This window comes from Balaenoptera acutorostrata, chromosome 3, assembly GCF_949987535.1.
Source record: "Balaenoptera acutorostrata chromosome 3, mBalAcu1.1, whole genome shotgun sequence".
Taxonomy (NCBI): Eukaryota; Metazoa; Chordata; class Mammalia; order Artiodactyla; family Balaenopteridae; genus Balaenoptera; species Balaenoptera acutorostrata.
Window position 1 is genome coordinate 181,185,986 of NC_080066.1, and position 18,564 is coordinate 181,204,549.

An 18,564-nucleotide genomic window follows, 5' to 3' on the forward strand; every position below is an offset into this window, starting at 1 on the left:
AGAGGTGCTCACCTCATGTGGGGCAGACATCAAACGGAGGGAGGGCCAGTATCCAATCCCATCATCTCTGACCCCGAGGCCCCGGCTGCCCACTACCCCACGTGGCCGCTCACCACTGGCCTATGCTCGCGTTTCAGTTTTCCAGGTGCTGTGATTTCAGTCAATTGTCTGCCTGTGCTTTGGGTGGTCCCCTTTCAGGTACAGGTGGGAGGATTGTGTCTGCTCCTCAAATTTGCCATGCTCCTTCCCCAGCTGGGACCACGGAGGCCCACAGTGAGACGGGCTTGGGTCCCCGCCGGCCGGCGGGGCTGTTTTGGCTGCGGAGCCCGGGCCGTGCCGACTGGCGGAGCTGCAAGGGTGCCCAGGACGCCCCCCAAGCATCACCTGCCAGGCACCCGGGGGCTGCTCTCTGTGCTCTTACTGTATCCTCACACCACCCTCTTCGGCAGGTGCCGTCCGTCACTGCTCACACGTTACCAGGAGCTTACTGGGGGTCAGAGCAAATGATGAAACCCAACTCACCACAGGCTGCCCCCCGCCCTGGGGGCCAGAGCCCCCAGTGTGGCCACCCATCCAGCCCAGCCTCCCCGTGAGCGCCCCCTCCTGGGGGTGGTCTGCCCCACCCTACCCCCCGGGGCTGCTGAGGGGCCAGCGCGCCCGTCACACGCAGCTTCCCTCCCGCGGCACTGCTCTGCCTTGCGGGCTCATGGGCACGTCGCCCTTTCCCAGCACCGGGGTCCCCGGTGCCGCAGCTGGCCCCACCCTGCCCCGGCCCTGGAGGGCACCTGCTGCTCTCAGGCCGAGTGCCCATCTGCCTGTCCTGGCACGGACACTTGGCCAGACGGCCCCCCCTCTCCAGCCAGTGGCCCACCCCTGACCCTGCCTACCATGGTGCAGGGTGTCCCCAGGAGGCCCCCATCGTGACATTGGCAGGCAAGAGGTCCCAGCTCTGGCGGCTGGCTCCTGCCACGTGGACACGAACCCTTTTAGCATGGACCCCGCCTGAGCAAATGACCGAGAATGGCTTCCACAGGCAAGACGGTGCTTTCCAGCACAGGGCACTACTGGGGGGCCAGACACCGGGTGACACGTGGTCACATTCAGACAAACCACTGAGAACTTTAAAACTGCCGTCTTCTGCTTTATTGACAGGTAAATTGTTCAAAAATGTTCTCACGATTCAATAATTACAAAGACTCAGACTTACATTAAAAAAGTAAAAACCAGAACCCCCAGCAGGTGCCAGCCCCAGCAGAAGGCCCAGGGGGCGGGCAGGCGGGTGCTGGGCGTGTGACACGCACAGGCAGGCCACAGTGCCCACGTCACTCAGTGCCGACTCAAGGTAAGTGCACGTCTTCAACAGCGTTGCCACCGAGAACATCGACCGGCGGGAGAACAGGGAGAAGCCCAGCGGGGCGAGCCTTTATCGCAAGCCTTTACAGAGACAGGAGGCTGCCTGATACTCACAAACGCCGCGGGGAAGGCAGGCAGGCAGATACACGCGGGCGCTGCGGGCCGGCCCACCGGGCGGAGTGTGGCGGTGAGTCTACACGATCCAGAAGGGCACTGGTCACGGGGCTCCATGCAGGGCCGGGGTCCTGGCGCCTGCCGCAGGGCTACCCGGGGCTCTGGCTTCCTCTCGGCCCGCAAGCCTCGGGGCCCGGCTGCACGACACTCACTGGTTTTACAGCAGGAGGCAGAGCTGTGGAAGCGAGCGGGAAACGGAGCACAGCTGACTTCACAGTAGTAGATACGGGTGACACTTCGTGGTTGTGACCAGAAACGGACTGACACACACGAGGGACCAGGACAGGGCAGGCTTCACTCAAATGGGCCTCTGTCCATGGCTACAAGGTCGGCAGAAGGACTTCTGCATCTGACTACGTAATGGCTAAATGAATAAAAAGGCCACAGACTAAGCTCCACTTTCCTCTGTCTTCAAAACTCTAGGGACACTGGGAATGATATACAACTTCCTACTATTCTCCTAAGGTCCTAGGAAACAGTTTCAGGGAACAGGGAACAGACGCGGCACCGAGGCCATCCCGAGCTGCCTGCTTCCTGCAGAGCCCCCCGGGCACCACTGGGGTCTGCAGGAGGCTGGCGTCACAGGCCCCCCCCGCCGCTGCCTCAGCTGGTTCTGGGCAGGAGGGGCCGCAGGCGGTCCTCCGTGTGCAAACGGAACAGCTGTGCAGATGAGCAGATCTGGCCTACCGCCTCGGTGCGGCATAAAACCGATCATTATTATAATAAAGTATTTTCTTCATCTCCGTATCTACAAATCGATTCTACATTTCCTTGGACAACACTGGAGGGTCAGCTCAGTCTTGGCACTGACACTGGAGGCCACCTGGGCCCCCCAGCCCTGTTGTGGTGAGCCGGCAGCTTCAGGCATCGCAGGACGGCTGCTCCAGGCCTTCAAGGGGGAGCTGGCTCCTGTGGGGGGAGTTGGGGCTTGGTGGGCCGCTGGGGTTGGAGCTGTTCGATGGAGTCGAGTGTTTGGTGGAATCCGAATCAGGCTGTGAAGACAAAGAAGAGGGACAGCGTGAGAACCATCGCCCTGGGCCTGTGGAGGCGATGCTGCCTGGGCAGGTGTAGCCCCTGCTGGCTCCATTCTTGTTACGAGAACACACTCTCTGCAAGCTTGTCACGTTGTCCTTGCTGGTGAGAGGTCATAAACCAAGGCCCAACCCCACAAATGACTCAGTAACTATTACAAAAAGGAGTAACTCCGCAGTGAAGAAACCAGACAGCACAGCAACCAAGCAGTCAGAGGTCACAGACGTGAAGCTCTTTCATGATAAAGGCATGAGGAACAGAGAGGAACTTTCTCAACATGACAAAGGGTGTCCATGAGCAGCCCACAGTTAACTTCACACTCAGTGGTGAAAGGCAAAGCTCCCCGCTCAGAGCAGGAACAAGACCAGGGTGCTGCTTTCACTGCCGCTATTCGATACTGTGCTACAAGTTCCAGCCAGGGCAAGAAAAGATGGCATCCAAGTTGGAAAGGAAGAAGTAAAAGCATCTCTCTTCACAGCTGACATGACTCTGTATAGATAGAAAATCCTAAAGAACTCCACAAAGAACAAATTCAGTAAAGTTGCAGGGTACAAGATCAACACACAAAAATCAGTTGTTTCTATACACCAGCAATGAACAATGTGAAAAGGAAATTAAGAAAACAATTCCATTTACAATAGCATCCAAAAGGATAAAATACAGCTAGGAATAAATTTAACCAAGAAGGTGAAAGATCTGTATACTGAGACTATAAAACATTGCTGAAAGAAATGAAAGACCACCTAAATAAATGGAAAGGCATCCTATGTTCATGGATTGGAAGACTATTGTAAAGATGGCAATATTCCCCAAAATGATCAACCTACAGATTCAATGCAATCTTTACTGAAATTCCAACGGATTTTTTGGGGGAGGGGCAGAAATGGAAAAGCCAATCCTCAAATTCATATAGAATTGCAAAGGACTGAGAATAGTGAAAACAATATCAAGAAAAAGTGGGAGGACTCACACTTCCCAAACTTACTACTTCAAAATGTACTACAAAGCAACAGTAATCAAATACAGCATGGTAGTATTAATATAAAGACCAATGCAATAGAATTGAGAGTCCAGAAATGCATCTATAAACCTGTGGTCAACGGATTTTTAACAAGGGTGCCAAGACCATTCAATGGGGGAAGGAACAAATGGTGCTGGATATTCACCTGCAAAAGAATTAAACTAGACCCCTACCTCACACCACACACAAAAACTAGCTCAAAATGTAAAAAAGACCTAAACAAAAGCTAAAACCATAAAACTCTTAAGAAGAAAACAGGACTAAATCTTCATAACCTTGAATTTGGCAATGGAGTCTTAGATATAACATCAAAAGCAGCACGAGCAACACAAGAAAAGAATAGAAAAACGACTTCACCAAAATTAGAAACTTTTGTACACTGAAAGACATAGAGAATTGTGAAAGGACAATCCAAAGAATGAAAAAAATATTTGCAAATCACATATCTGATAAGGGTCTGGTATCCTTTTTTTTTGGCTGTGCCACACCACACAACTTATGTGATCTTAGTTCCCAGACCAGGGATGGAACCCGGGCCACAGCAGTGAAAATGCCAAGTCCCAACCACTGGACCGCCAGGGAATTCCCTATCCATATTATATAAAAATCTCTTACAACTCAACAACAAAAAGACAAATAATCCAATTAAAAAATGGGCAAAAGACTTGAATAGACATTTCTTCAAAGAAGGTATACAAATGGCCAATAAGCCCATGGAAAAGATGCTCAACATCACTAATCATTAGGGAAATGCAAACCAAAACCACAATGAGATACAACTTCACACCTGCTAGGATGACTATTGAAAAAAAATTTTCTTGTAAGAAAAAAAATAAGTGGGCTTCCCTGGTGGCGCAGTGGTTGAGAATCTGCCTGCCAATGCAGGGGACACGGGTTCGAGCCCTGGTCTGGGAAGATCCCACATGCCGCGGAGCGACTAGGCCCGTGAGCCACAACTACTGAGCCTGTGCTCCGCAACAAGAGAGGCCGTGATAGTGAGAGGCCCGCGCACCGCGATGAAGAGTGGCCCCCGCTTGCTGCAACTAGAGAAAGCCCTAGCATAGAAACGAAGACCCAACATAGCAATCAATCAATAAAATAAATAAATCTAAAAAAAAAAAAAGTGTTGGCAAAGATGTGGACTCAACCCTTGTACATTGCTGGTGGGAATGTAAAACGGTGCAGCTGCTGCGGTTCCTCAACAAGTTAAAAGCAGAGCCACCATGTGACCCAGCAACCCCACTCCCAGGTACACACCCCAAAGAAGTGACAACATGCACTCAAACACACGTATGCAGATGTTCCTAGTGCACCATTCATACCAACCAACGAGTACATAAGATGTGGTCCATCTACCCACTGGACTATTTAGCAATAAAAAGAACCAACTTTCTGATGCATGCTACAACATGGATGAACCTTGAAAACATGATGCTGAGTGAAAGAAGCCAGACACAAAAGGCCACGTACTGTATGATTCATTCCACCATGTGAAATGCCCAGAACAGGCAAATCCATAGACGGTTAAGACTGGTGGTGGCCAGGAGCTGGGGGAGGCAGGAACTGAGAAACTGCTCAGTGGGTGGGGCTTTTATCTTGCAGTGATGGAACTGTTCTGAGTAGACAGAGCTGGTGGTTGTACAACACTGTGAAGGTACTAAACAGCCACTGAATTGTTGACTTCTTTAATTTTCGGCTGCATTGGGTCTTCATTGCTGCGCGCAGGCTTTCTCTAGTTGCCGCGAGCGGGGGCTACTCTTTGTTGCGGTGCGCGGGCTTCTCACTGCGGTGGCTTCTCTTGTTGCGGAGCATAGGCTCTAGGCGCACGGGCTTCAGCAGTTGTGGCACGTGGGCTCAGTAGTTGTGGCCCAGAGCTCCAGAGCACAGGCTCAGTAGTTGTGGCTCACGGGCTTAGATGCCCCACAGAATGTGGGATCTTCCTGGACCAGGGATTGAACCCGTGTCCCCTGCATTGGCAGGCGGATTCTTAACCACTGAACCACCAGGGAAGTCCGAATTGTTGACTTTTAAATGGTTACTTTCTGTTATGTGAGTTTCACTTAAATAAACTTAAAAAGAGGAACAAACAGGTCAGTACAGGACAAACAGATGCCATGTGCCTCAGGATGCAACACCCCAAGGACACCACGTCCTGTGTGCCGTACTCCATCCTGGGACACACAACCCAAATCTCAAAAGACAAGGAAATGTCAGACACCCAAACTGAGGAGCATTCTAGAAAATAAAAGATGTGCTCTCTGCCGGACAGGCTGAGGGCTTGTTCCAGAGTAAAGGGGCCAAAGAGATGAGGCAGCTAAATGCCACGCATGCTTGGGGACTGGGTCCTGCGCCAGCAAAGGTGCTTAAGGACATTATGGGGACACGCAGGTGGCTTCATCAGTGTGGCAGCTGTACCGTGGTCATGCGAGGGAACAGCCTCGCCCTCAGATAAAGGGCACGACGTGTGCAGTCAGGAAAAAACTGTGTGCATGTGTGCACGCACACTCATACACACTTGTTTGTTGGTCCCTGGGGAGAACCGGGCGGCTGCGAGACAGGTGCAGGGCCTTTTCACGGTTTACCCAATTCAAAAAATCAGACAAGCCTTGACTGAGGAACGTTTTGCAAAAAAACTGCACTTTCTGTAAACAAACTGCACAGTAGACTGAAGAGGAAAGAGACGCGCCTACTGAACGCAGCACGTGGCCCTGGCTGGATTCTAGGGTTAGGAACAGGACGTCGCCGGGCAGCGGGGAGACGCCCTCCCGAGGGAGGTGCGGGGTAAGTACTTAGCGGTGGGTAATACTGCAACTCACTTTCTGCTGGTTCCTCCCCAAAAACCCAAATGGGGAAAATGGGTTAGGTACAGCTTATGTGGGTTATTCACTCTACCAATCTTGCAACTTTCCTGGAAGTTTGAAATTTTTCAAAACAGATAGTTGCAGGGAAAAAAATAAGAAAAAAGCCCCCAGAAGACCTACCTCTCTAGCCATCAACCTCAGGCCCTTTTAAGGGAGGCCTATGAAACCTTCCAGGAAAGAAAACCCCTGTATGATGGCAACTAAGAGATACAGATTTCCTAAGCCAGAGTTGAGGCTGGTGCAGCCCTGAAGACAGCTGAAAGAGAGCAGCTCAGAAAAGAAGGCACAGATAACTTCACTGATAAACACAGATGGAAAAACTGGCATCAAAATGTTCACCAACTGAATCTCTCACTGTCCCACGTTAAGAGGATTATATTTTATGCACAATGGCAACAAGAACCTTGGAATGCTTAAGAATTAACTTATTTAGCCACCAACACGCGCAACCTGCAAGAGGGAACCCATCAAGGGGAGAGACGTGCAGTGTTCCTACACAGGGAAGGTCAGGACGGTGAGCAGTCCCCAAATTAATCTACAAATCCAACACAATCCCAGCGAAAAGCTCAACACAGTTTTCACTTTTTTTAGATTATGATGGAGTCAACAAGCTCCGTAATCTAAAAAAAATTTTAACTTATTTTATTTTTGGCTGCGTTGGGTCTCCGTTGCTGCACGTGGGCTTCTCATTGCAGTCGGTGGCTTCTCTGTTGCGGAGCAGGGGCTCTAGCTGCACAGGCTTCAGTAGTTGTGGCGTGTGGGCTCGGTAGTTGTGGCTCGCGGGTTCTAGAGCACAAGCTCAGTAGTTGTGGTGCACAGGCTTAGTTGCTCCATGGCACGTGTGATCTTACCGGACCAGGGCTCAAACCCGTGTCCCCTGCATTGGCAGGCGGATTCTTAACCACTGTGCCACCAGGGAAGCCCCTAAAAATATTTTAAAATTTATTTGAAGGAGAAGCTAAGAAAGTGTTTTGAAAAGTGGGAATGAAGAGATGTGCTCTACCGGCTCTCAGGTTACAGGTGGTGCAGCAGAGGCTCCAGGAATACAGACACGTAAACAAAGGAATTTAACAAATAATAAAGGGTAACACTTCAAGTTGGAAGTAAGTGGTGCAGGGCCAGCGTGTCATGTACCTTAGAAAGAAAGCAGCTCAGGTCCTTGCTCACACACACACACACGCTAAGACACACTTACACACTCACTCTCACACCCCCTCGCAGACACTTTCACGACGTAATGACAAACAGAAAACCCCAAGCTCTCAGACTACAAGAGAATGTTTATCTTAATTAAAAAGATAAAGACTAGACTGTACGAGAATTAAAAATTTCTGTATGACAATGCTCTTACAATTGAAGACAAAATTAAAAAATCAGCGATACGGGGAAAAGTATCTGCAACAGATTAACACCCACAATCTATGAAGAGTTTCTATAAACGAGTAAGAGGAAAGCATGGTGACTCAAGAGAAGACGGGTAAAGGGCACAAAGGTGGACGCAGAGGAAGCAGCAGCCGATCCACACCTGAAAAGCCGGCCAAGCCAGGAAGGTGAGGACCACGTGAAGCAAAGCCCTTCTGGTTTCCGCTGTCAGCTCAGCAGCCCCCGTGAGTATGTGCTGTGGGTGCTGGGGCTGTTAGAACAGCCAGCACACCCAGCCCCTCTCCTCCTTCCCACAAAAGTGCTGCTGGGGCACAGCCCTCAGGTTGCCATTCCTCCCATCCTCCTCCCCCACCACACACACAGGGAACCAAGGACACTGCAACCAGAAGCGGAGTCTGAAAGCCCAAGAACACTTGAGCCAGGGACGCCCCCACGTGGCCCCCCCACACTCCGATCCCAAGGGGCTGTCAGAGGAGGAGAGAGAGGGCAAGACGCATGAGGCCACCTGTGCTTTAAAAGGAACGTGCCTACAGATGTGTTACAGCCACGTGCATAAATCTACATGGAAAAGTCTAGACAGGAGAAGCCTTCCTGCACTTTTCACAGGAGGGCTTTCACCTCTCAGTTGTGCACGGTGACGCCCACCCGCAGTCAGTGCCCAGGAGGAGAGCCGGGCCCCAGCAGCTCCCTCGGCCCCCCTCCTGATGCCTCCTGAGCTCTCGGCGGCATCCTCCCAGGGCTGGCCCAGCCTCGGGCAGCCACGGCTGGGGGCAAGGGACCAGATGACTCGGGAGCAGGGCCTGGAAGCAGGCCCGGCACCAGGCCGCAGAGGCCTCGGTCCCCCTGAGGCCATGACCTGGAGGCGAGAAGCCACATCTTTCTCCCAACACACTCACAGCCACAGGGTCCATGTCCTCCCTCCTCCCGGCCTTGGCTCAGCCTGAGCAGTCATGAGTGGGGAGCTGCGGGGGGCTGGTGACCACTGAGGCCCTACGTGGCCGCTCCAGGGGAGATGGAGTCTCTTTCTCCAAAGAACAGCTGCTTCGAGTCTCCTGCACATGTGGAGCTGCAGACCCCAGGCCTTGTCCCTTGTAATTGGGCAAGTCTTACCTCTTTGTCAAAGTCCTGGTCAGGATCAGACATACTTCTTAGAGGCACAGCCACGCCGGGCTCAGATCCACCTGCGGAACACAGGCAGCCATCGATCATCTTGGGGAAAACAGTTCAGAGACGAACCGAAAGCCTGGAGTCCCAGCATCCAGGCCCCGCCCCGGGCGCCCCTGGTACCTGATGAGGGCCACGAGATGTAGGGCTTGTTCCTGGGCGGAGGCTGGCGGGACAGGCTGGCGGGAGCAGGGCCGGGCCTCTCCTCCTGGGAGGGGGGCACGGCGCTCTGGGGCAGAGAGAACAGCACGTGAGCACGTGAGCACACCCGGGGGGAGCACAGCTGGGCCCCGGGCAGAGCGCGCAGGCCAAGTGCAAAGTCTGCAGCATGAGCAGGCCGGGGCCCTGGACCTCAACAAGCAAAACGGGCTGGGAAGGACCTCTGGACAGTGGCATCAGGTCAGTTTTGAGCTAAGAATTGGCAATAGTGGCTTTAGGCCAAGTCAAATTCTACAGAAAACACATTTTTTAAGTAAAAAAAAAACCCCCACCAAGTATGCTACCTGCCCACACTCAGATGTTTCAGCAGTCGCTGCTGACAGCTATTTCTCACAAACCCCTAACGGACTGAGCTGGTGACAGACACCTCAGGAGCATATAGGCAGGCGCCACAGGGGAGCCGGGTGTGGGGAGGGCGGGGGACAGCACCCGCGGGCTCACCAGAGGCAGGTCCATGAGCACCTGCATCCCGTCGCCCGGGCCCATGTGGGCCACGTGGTTGAAGTTGGTGGGGTTGGAGATCATCTTGGATCTCAGCTCCGGGTCTCTGAGCATCTCTCTAGGGGAAGGAAACACCGTGAGGTTCAGGAAGGCGTCCGGGTCCTCTGGGCCCAGCCCAGCCCCCAGCCAGGTTCCTACCGCCGCTGCTGCAGCCTCTCCTCCTCCGGCACCTTGAAGACAAACCGCCTTTTGCTTCTGGTCCGCAGCATCTGCTTCCTGCTGTTGTCAGAGGTGTCGGGCACGTTGAGAGCCGCTCCTGCAGGGCAAGGAAAGGCCGCTGTGGCTCTGTGGGGCCGGGGGGAGGGCCACGCGGCCGCCGACTCCCAGGCAGGCCCCCCCTCCAGCCCCCGTCCTCTGCTCCCCCCGAGAAGGGCTCACCCGAGAACTTGCTCTTGAAGTAGATCAGGCGGGGAGGCTCGCAGTTGAGGAGGTTGAGGCTGCCCTCCGAGTTCAGTGGCCGGATCTGCGTTGGAAACCAGAGAGGGAGGCTGGCTGCTGGAGGGGAGGGGGGCGGCGGCTGGGGGAGGGGCCGGGCACCGCCAGGCCTTACCCTGCGCAGGCCGACCGTCTGGACCCACTCCATGGTGCGTACGTCGAAGACATCCACGCCGTACTCGCTGTAGACCGTGACGTGCGCGGGGCTGCAACCTGGCGCACACGGAGCAGAGCGGTGAGCCTGGGGCCCCCCGGTGCCGGGGGCCGCCCGCCCCGCGTGGGGTGCAACGGCCCAAGCCGCAGGGGCCCTGCCCCTCACTCTAGAGGGAACCTTCACTTCAAGGTTCAGACAAACACAACCGACGTCTGAACGCTTTACCTCCACTCCTGAAACTAAACAGCATTTCAATACCATCGCATAGGTGCCGAAGGTGACCTGTTTAAACACCTGGCTTCCCCTTTAGCTTTCTTATACAACTACCTCAGAAGCCTGTCACTTCAGGCTCAACACATCTGAAATCCAGGAAAGGGCCCAATGTCCTGTTTCTTAAGGCAAATCCCTTCTTTCAGAGATGCCAAAAGGTCAGATTTCTGGGTAAATATTTAAAATCTCCACCCAGAGACTCCTGCTGGGCTCTGGGCAAGGGCGTCGGCTTACTCTGGAGCTTTCAGACAGCCCTCTTGTAATCGGGTCTGAACGCACACGCAGTAGAACAATTACTCTCCTGCGATGAGCTGGGGAGTTGGTGCTGTCTTTCCCCTTCCCCGCTAAGGGATGGGACACCGTCAGGTCGTGACGGAAAACCCTCCCAGCGAACCACACGTGTGAGACCGAGGACTGGTGGCCCTGCGGCACCCGAAGTGTAAGGGGCCTTTCCCACGTTTAGGACAGCGGTAAAAAATATCTGAACTATCTGAGAGAGAGAAAGCAGCAGTGGAGGCTGCATTCTGCCATCCTGCCAGGAGAGGCGCAAGGCTGGGGTCCCAGCATGCTGACTGGCATCACACAGCCTCGCCCGGGCTGGCACGCAGAGCTGGCAGGTGGCTCTGGCTCAGCCCTGGTTCCTGGTCCTTCTCCCTTCCAGGGTTAATCTTCCTCATGTTACGCTTAACTGAAGATGAATTTCTAAAAAGCTTCTGCTATGCTGTTATTACAAATTCCAAATGGGCTCTCTGATCACACCTGTTCTTTTGAATACAAAAAAGAAAATACAACAGGGTTTAGGAAACAGACAAAAGATGCTGGAACCAGTCACCAAACTGTCCCAGAAGTGACATCTCAGACAAACCATGAGGCCTTCTTTTTGAGTGCCACATGCGAAAAAGATGGTCAGAGAAATCAGAGGGCCCTGAAGTAACTCAGAGGACCTTCCCCCACATGGGGGCTTCTGGGGCAGCTCTTCTTACTTGTGAGCATGTGGGGCTTCATCTGCAGGGAGCCAGGAGAGATCTGTGCATACGACTTACTGATAAAGTGATAAACTGAGATGTCCAGTCTAAAGAAAAATTGAAACTAAAAAGTTAAATCGGTGGAAAGAATATAGGCCGTGAAGTCTGACAGATCTGAGTCTGAAGCCAGCCTCTGCTGTGTGGTTTGTGCAGGTCCCCTCACCTCGTGGCCCTCAGGGTCCTCCTCGGTAGGATGGGACCGATTAACGACCCCCCCCCGCCCCCCGAGTAACAGGAGAGGGGGGCGAAAACACATGCATGCTCGGATAGGGCTTGGGACAAGCAGGCAACACTTTTAGTTCTCCATCCTGGAAGTTACTGAATTACTTTTGCCAGCTCTAAAACTGACTTGGCATCTGTACTGTGCATGGAGGTGAAACAAGAGAGCACAAAGGTGGAGAGAGAGCTGGAATCAGAGGAGAACGCAGGAAGCTCGGGCGTCCCTGCCAGGTCACTCACGGTCAAGATTACAGAACACGGCACTCAGTGACCTGCATCCTGTCAGACGTTACCGGGTGGTCTTGAGGCCATTCCTGCACTGGCCGCCCATGAAGACGAGTGGGTGCGGCAGGGAGAGACCAGGAGGAGAAGCGCCAGGGCCAGGCCTCGGCCCTTCCTGCCGGCTCTGGCTGCCCGCACCGCACCCCAGGCCCTGACCAGGGGCTAACAAGGCCGGGACACGTCCAGCAAGCCTCCGCCGGCTGAAGGCCGGCAGCGCCCCTCACGGGCCGGGCTCCTGCTCCCAGCGCCTTGGCTGTTCTGCCAGCTTGGTGAAGCCAGCAACGACGCAGCCACAAGACTGTACCTTCAGGTAATTCAGGAAAAACCGAACTCCCACCTCCCGCCCCCACGACCCCAGCCCCGCCAGCTTGAAACCAACGCGTGCCCTGGGGCTGCCTACTTACTCCTCGTCCCTCTGGCCCTCGGGCGTCATGACGCAGCCCACCTGCTATTCTCTACATCGAGTGGGCAGAATTTGAGGTTTAGGGTCTTTAGAAAGTGCGCAGACAGCAGGCCCAGCAGGAAATGCCCCCCGCGGAGTGCGGACTCCAGGGCCTCGCGCCCAGTGCTGTCATCCACGCAGAAGGACACCTAACTGAGCCGATTAAGCAACAACTGTTCTCCAGAACAGCTCCTACCCCTCAGAACAATATCTGTCCCAAGAGGAACTCTGACCTGGACATCAGAACTGAGTATGTTCTGGTCACTGGAAACCTTTAGCTTGTTTTCATCACCGTGTAAGTTTATACATCATCATGAAGAACATCTTGTAAAACGTAAAACAGTGCAGGTCCTGTCTTCCCTTGGCCTCGCCTTCCCCCAGGGAGGCCAGCCGTCTCCGTCGGGCTCCCGGGCTGAGGGGCCCCCGCAGGGCCCGTGGGAGAGGAGGGCAAGCCCACTCCAACGGGCCCGGGGTGTGGCAGTGGGGCCGCCCTGCCCCCCGCAGCAAGCTGCGGAGCCCGCCTCTCCCGACTACTCAGCTGAGGGAGCTAGAGGACAAACCAAAGCAAATAGGACACATGCTGACCGGCGATGCGACAGCGGCAACGGGGTATGGCAACAGAAAACATATACATACTACAGGCAACGGGCGCCGCAGGCCACATGAGCTCCTGCGTGCGTGACCTCCGACCTTGTGGGTCCACGTACAGTCCCATGTGGCTGAAGCAAAGCAGGTACTCCTCACTTTTGAGCTCCACAGCACAAAGGGCATCAAAAGACTGTTGTGAGAGGAACGTAAGCGAGGGGTCATTGGGATTTACCAGGTTTAGAGCCTGCCCATCTCCCTGGGTGCTCAACAGAGAGAACCCGGAAGGGTAGCCAACACAGAGCTTGTCCTTGACCACGGCCATCCACTGTACATTGCCAGGGGCCACAAGCTCGCTGAACTTCCTGTGGAAAGGCTTAGTTCTCTGGATCTCATAGCAAAGGACCAGCCGCTTCACCGCCACGAACAGGCAGGTGGGGCTGCTCTTCTTCAGCGTCCCGGTCGCCATGAGCTGGCAGCCTTTTGTCTCCGGAAGCTTGATGTCCACGCTGCTCTCCACGCCGTCGAAGGAGGACCATGGACACAGGTGGACGTGGTGGTTCCGGCCGCAGAGGAGGACGGCGACTCTCTCTCTGGGGGCAAGCTCGATCTGGTACACTTTCTTGTAGTCGGCCACGCGGACGATCACTGCAGGACGGGCGCGACAGCGTGAGGCCAGGGCCTCCACTCGCGCCCCACCCGGAGCGCCCCCTCCTCGTCATCTCACACACACCCCTGGTGCCAGGGCCCTGGCTGGGAGGTGCCAAGGGCAGTGAGGCCCTGCGTGGGGGGATCTGGACGCCCTTCCAGCTCATCCCTGAACCCAGGAACCACGTTTGGAAAACAAAAAAACCTCACTGGATCCTTGGAGAAACTCGCTGAAGGCTCCCACCCACTCACTGGGCCCCCAGACCAACCCAGGACCCTCGATACCCTAACTGGGGCAGGGCCTCCACACGGGCTCTGAGCGAGAGCCGGGGGTCTGGACCCCGAGGGACAAACAGCCCGCGGCAGCAGCCACCATCCCAAGGCCACATGTGTTCACCCTTCTTCCACTGTGCCGGGACCCCAGGCTCGTCAGGAAGGGACCACCGCCACCTCGGGGCAACTCCCTGTTCCTTGGGGGAGGCGCCCAGAGCTGGGCCCAGGGTGGTGAAGCGGGGAGACTTGGGGGTACTTTTTGCTTTTTCTTCTGGGAAGAATGAAAGGTCAAAATTTGAAGCAAAGGAAGGAGAGTTTTGGCAAGGCCTTGGTGCACCCAGGAATTAAGGAAGCATTTCTCCTCCTGGGAAGCTCTCCCTGCCCGACTCCCTGCTCAGTCCTCTCCCTGAAGGGCCTAATATACACGGCAGTCAGCTCACCACCAGCCCTCGAGGCTGGTCTCTGCGTTTTACTGGAGCCGCCGGGTGGGCCCCGCCCCCGTCCCCCGCCCCCGTCCCCCGCCCACAGCCTTCGGGGCTGGGGGACACGAGACAGACGGTTACTGGCCATCTGTCCCATCTGTGTCGCGTCCTCCTCCTCAGCCGCTGGCCTTTCCCTTTCTTTATAAAGCTGACGCGGTGACTTACTCCTCTCACCCACGGAATCCGTCTTAACCCGACACGTTGCCACCACCGACCCCGCGCGCGTGGCGCTAAGCAGGCAGCCTGAGCGCCCGGCTCACTCACCGTCCCGGGTCACCTCTATGACGTAGAGCCCTTCCTCGAGGCCGACGGCGATCCTGTCCCCGTCTGCGAACAACGTAAAGTGGTCAGTACCGGCGCGCGGGCCATCTGCTTCCAAAGCGGCGGGGAAACTACCAGCTCAAACGGGCCACACCGCTGAGCCCGCACGCGGCCGGGACGTGGAGAAACGCACCCAGGATGGCGGCCGTGAGGACGGCCTTGATGAGGGGCAGCGAGCTGTCGTAGGCCTCCTGCGGGACGTGCACCACCAGGTTCCTCAGGCGGTTCTTGTGCAGGATGGCCTGCAGGCCTTCCAGGATCCCCACCCACTTCCTCTTCTCATTCTCATTTTCCGTCAGAATGAGCAGCGAGCTGGTCTTAGAAGGTGTACCTAAGAGAGAGGCCGTCACCTTCACGACGGAAAACAAAACAGACAGAGAAGAGCCGTAAGACAACCGGACACACCGAACCGACGCCACGCGGCCTGCAGGGGTGAGGGCGGGGGCTGCTGCCGGAGAGCTCGCCTCCGCGGGCGGGCCGCCAGGGTCCTGGTCCAGCCGCCCGCGGGCCGCGACAGCCCGGCCTCGCCAGAGCTCAGGTGACTCGGCTCTGGCCAGAACTGCAGTTCACTGTTCACTCGAGAGCCGCCTTCTTGAAGGCTCTGATCACAGCTGAGAAACACACTCTCAGAACACGTCAAGGGACAACAGGATCTCAAACGACTTCCCTGTGGGCACTCCCCAAACACTTACCAGGGCACGGGACAGCCTTAGTTGCTACAAATCATCCTTTAGGCACACAATGATGGGAATTTTCTGTATTGTATACAGAGACAGTTTCTGAAGAGATGTGATTTAACAGAAAGTGATCCATAGACTTGGTTTTGTGGTCAACCAAATTTCTCTGTACTTATAAAAATTCCCAGTGGAGGGGGATCCACAATCTTCTAGAAGCTTCCTGACTCCAGAGCATCTAACACTAGCTCAGCAGGGGGCACTCCAACTCAGCCAACAAGACCGCTGATAAGCAATGTCTACTGATTTTTCCCCGGCTTTGCTCCAGTTAATGGCCAACAAGTCCTCAGGAGGGAGGCTGAAGGGTCCGTTTCATCTATAGCCAACCGCGTGTCGGCCTCCAGCACCTAGTGCACTGGACTGGAGCAGCCGGGACACAGACCGAGGAGGGAGGACGGAGTGGGAGGGCCTGACGCCGGGGAGACAGGGCTCTGCCGTGTGCAGAGAGGGTCTGTTACCCAGTACGGGGAGGGGGACAGGGAACACAGGACACATCGACAGGTGTGAAGGAATCTGGAGAAATGGAAGGTCCACTCTGGATGTGCACGAGCCCCTTGCTACAGGACAAGGAAATGCTCACAACAGTCCTTTTATTTTAACCACATGGATTTTTTCTTTTTTTTTTTTGGCCGCACCACGTGGCATTCGGGATCTTAGTTCCCCAACCAGGGATTGAACCCGTGCCCCCTGCAGGGGAACTGCGGAGTCTTAACCACTGGACCGCCAGGGAAGTCCCCCTACGGACTTTTTATCGTTAATGAAACGTCTCTAAAACATTGGAAAAGAAAACATACCCTGAATATACATGGAATATCTCGGCGTGAAGCGTGTATGACGTCTGAAGCCAGGACTGAGCTCACAGAGAACTCTTCATCTCTGGTAAGAAATAACACACTCAGAATATCGGAAAAGAGACACACACACAGGACCCTGTCCTCCACCCTTCAGGAACATTATGAGAAAGGATACTTTGGGGACTATTTTCTAGAATACAAGGGAGGCTCCTTGCCTCCAACAGGATAAGAAAACGCTTATAATGACAAAGCCAACAAACAAAAGACGAGAATCTTGCATGCCTTTCAATGATTAGGGATGATTGAGAATAAAACCACCTTCCTGAGTCACACTGTTCTGTACTGTGCCAGACTGTTCCACAAGTACAAACATACCACATCTTTGCTTTGGCCTGTACCTGGCTATAACCGGGAATAAAATGTGCTGAGATAACCATGGAATCACCTCCAGTTCGCTCTAAACCCTGGGCTACGAGCAGCGCTACGCCTCGGGACACCTGCCAGTGGTCTCGTCCCTGCTGGGCCAGGGGCACACCTGTGTGCAGCGAGGGGTGAGCAAGATCACCCGGGGACGTTTCCAAATCACAGGTGCCCAGCTGTTCACCCCTGCCCCACGGGTCCCCTGAGTACCGATGCCGGAGAACGAAGCTCCAGGCCAGGCCCCAGCCCCGGACAGGTGCTATACCGTGTGGCGCTGGGGGTGGTGACAGGGGACGGGCGCTCCACCTTGTGAGGAGGGGACGTGGCAGCAGCAACAACAGCTCCGCCCGCCAGGCTCTGAGCTAAGCACACCCTGTCTATTCACTTGCTTCATCTTCCCAGCAACCCTCGTACCTCACGACGTTGCTATTATGTCCATTTCAGAGAGTTAACCCGAGAGAAGGTGGGGAGGGAAGGGTGCTGCGCCTTTTTGCGTGTTGATGGCAGGAAGGCATCTGACTAGAGGTGGAAGCCCTAGGAGACGGTACCACTCAGCAAACGCTGGGCCCACACGAGGACAAGGGCTCAGACCACCTCAGGCTGGGCCGTGTGTCTCTGGGATCTTTTCTACTTGTTCTTGGGTGTGTATTTTTCTTATTAGATGCCTATTTGGCAAATCTTTCAGGGCAAAAACATTCACAGCAGGGAAGTTTCTAGCAGGCACCTGTTTTTGGAGCTGCCCAATAATTAAGGGCGTGAAGGTAGAAATGGGGTTAAAGGCTACCAAGCAACAAACTCTCATTCTCAGATATGTAAGTCAAGTAAACCTCCTAGAACGAGGATAGACTGCGCCACACCGACCTGAGGTCCAGGACTTGGCTGGCCACGACGCCAGGCTGGGTGGACCTGCCCTCGGGCAGATCGTACAGAAAGAGCTTGCAGTCACAGACGACCGCGTAGGCCCGCTGCCACCCCTTCTTCACCCCGCTCGGCTTGGGGACCTGCGGATCAAAGTAACCATGTTCCTCTGGGCCAGGGGTGCCGGCCGCAACAGGTCCGGGCAGCGGGAAGTGGCGGTGGCAGGCCCGGGAGACTTCCTGGAGGCGGCTGCTGTGCGGTGGTGCCCTCCTAGCTGCTGCACGGCCAGTCCAGGCCGGCGGCAGAGCTGCGTCTGGGCCCAGGATGACTCGGGCAGTGCTGGGGAGGGGCTCTGCCCACGACAGAAGGTGACGCAGGGGACAGTGCCGACAGCTCAACGAATGGGCGTGTTCACAGCAGACGTGGAGCATCGTGGAATGCTGGGCCGGGCACAGCGCCTTCAAATGGCACTCGGCTTTGAAACCTTAAGCGCATCAGCCCAGGAGGTGGGGACGAGAGGCCCCGGCTGATGCTGTGTTTCTGGGGGGGTCCTCAGGACCCCAGGAGGGGAGGGCTCCCAGGACCGGCATGTGGGTCGCTTCATGCAGCAAAGGGACCGATTTCCAGGGCAGCTGGGCATGGCTGTGGGTCACCAGGCTGGGTCGCCTGCCTGGGCAGGCAGCGGGGGGAACGTCCTACCTTCACGTAGCCTTTGTAGGCCGTTCCTATGCCTCTCTGTACGTCCACACCAAGAGGCCGCTTGGACTGCTCGGGGGGTATGGGGCACACCTGGGGAGCGCTGTCCTTGCAAGACACGTGGCAGGCAAATGAGCACACTGCGAAAGCACAGGACACACTGTCAGACCTGTGCCCCCAAAGCAGCAGTTGCCTCAGACGTGCGTGGCACCCCAAGA

At 55.3% G+C, this 18,564-nt stretch overlaps 1 protein-coding gene across 2 annotated transcripts in view; it reads right to left on the reverse strand.

Moving 5' to 3' along the window:
- Window positions 1–1,128: 1,128 nt before the first annotated feature.
- Window positions 1,129–18,564, reverse strand: part of CDC42BPB (CDC42 binding protein kinase beta) — a 111,756-nt gene continuing 94,320 nt past the window's right edge. Inside the window, exons 25-37 of one of the 2 annotated variants that reach the window (XM_007176190.3) lie at window positions 18,350–18,486; window positions 17,654–17,793; window positions 16,373–16,454; window positions 14,978–15,194; window positions 14,788–14,850; window positions 13,172–13,768; window positions 10,259–10,356; window positions 10,087–10,171; window positions 9,847–9,964; window positions 9,649–9,766; window positions 9,112–9,217; window positions 8,935–9,005; window positions 1,129–2,519 (exon numbers count right to left, since the gene is read on the reverse strand). In XM_007176190.3, coding sequence (XP_007176252.2) covers window positions 2,388–2,519; window positions 8,935–9,005; window positions 9,112–9,217; window positions 9,649–9,766; window positions 9,847–9,964; window positions 10,087–10,171; window positions 10,259–10,356; window positions 13,172–13,768; window positions 14,788–14,850; window positions 14,978–15,194; window positions 16,373–16,454; window positions 17,654–17,793; window positions 18,350–18,486 — 1,964 coding nt within the window. In that variant the 3' untranslated portion in view covers window positions 1,129–2,387. Of the gene's footprint in view, window positions 2,520–8,934; window positions 9,006–9,111; window positions 9,218–9,648; window positions 9,767–9,846; window positions 9,965–10,086; window positions 10,172–10,258; window positions 10,357–13,171; window positions 13,769–14,787; window positions 14,851–14,977; window positions 15,195–16,372; window positions 16,455–17,653; window positions 17,794–18,349; window positions 18,487–18,564 lie in introns of those variants that run through there. The other variant, XR_003622797.2, reaches the window with a different exon arrangement.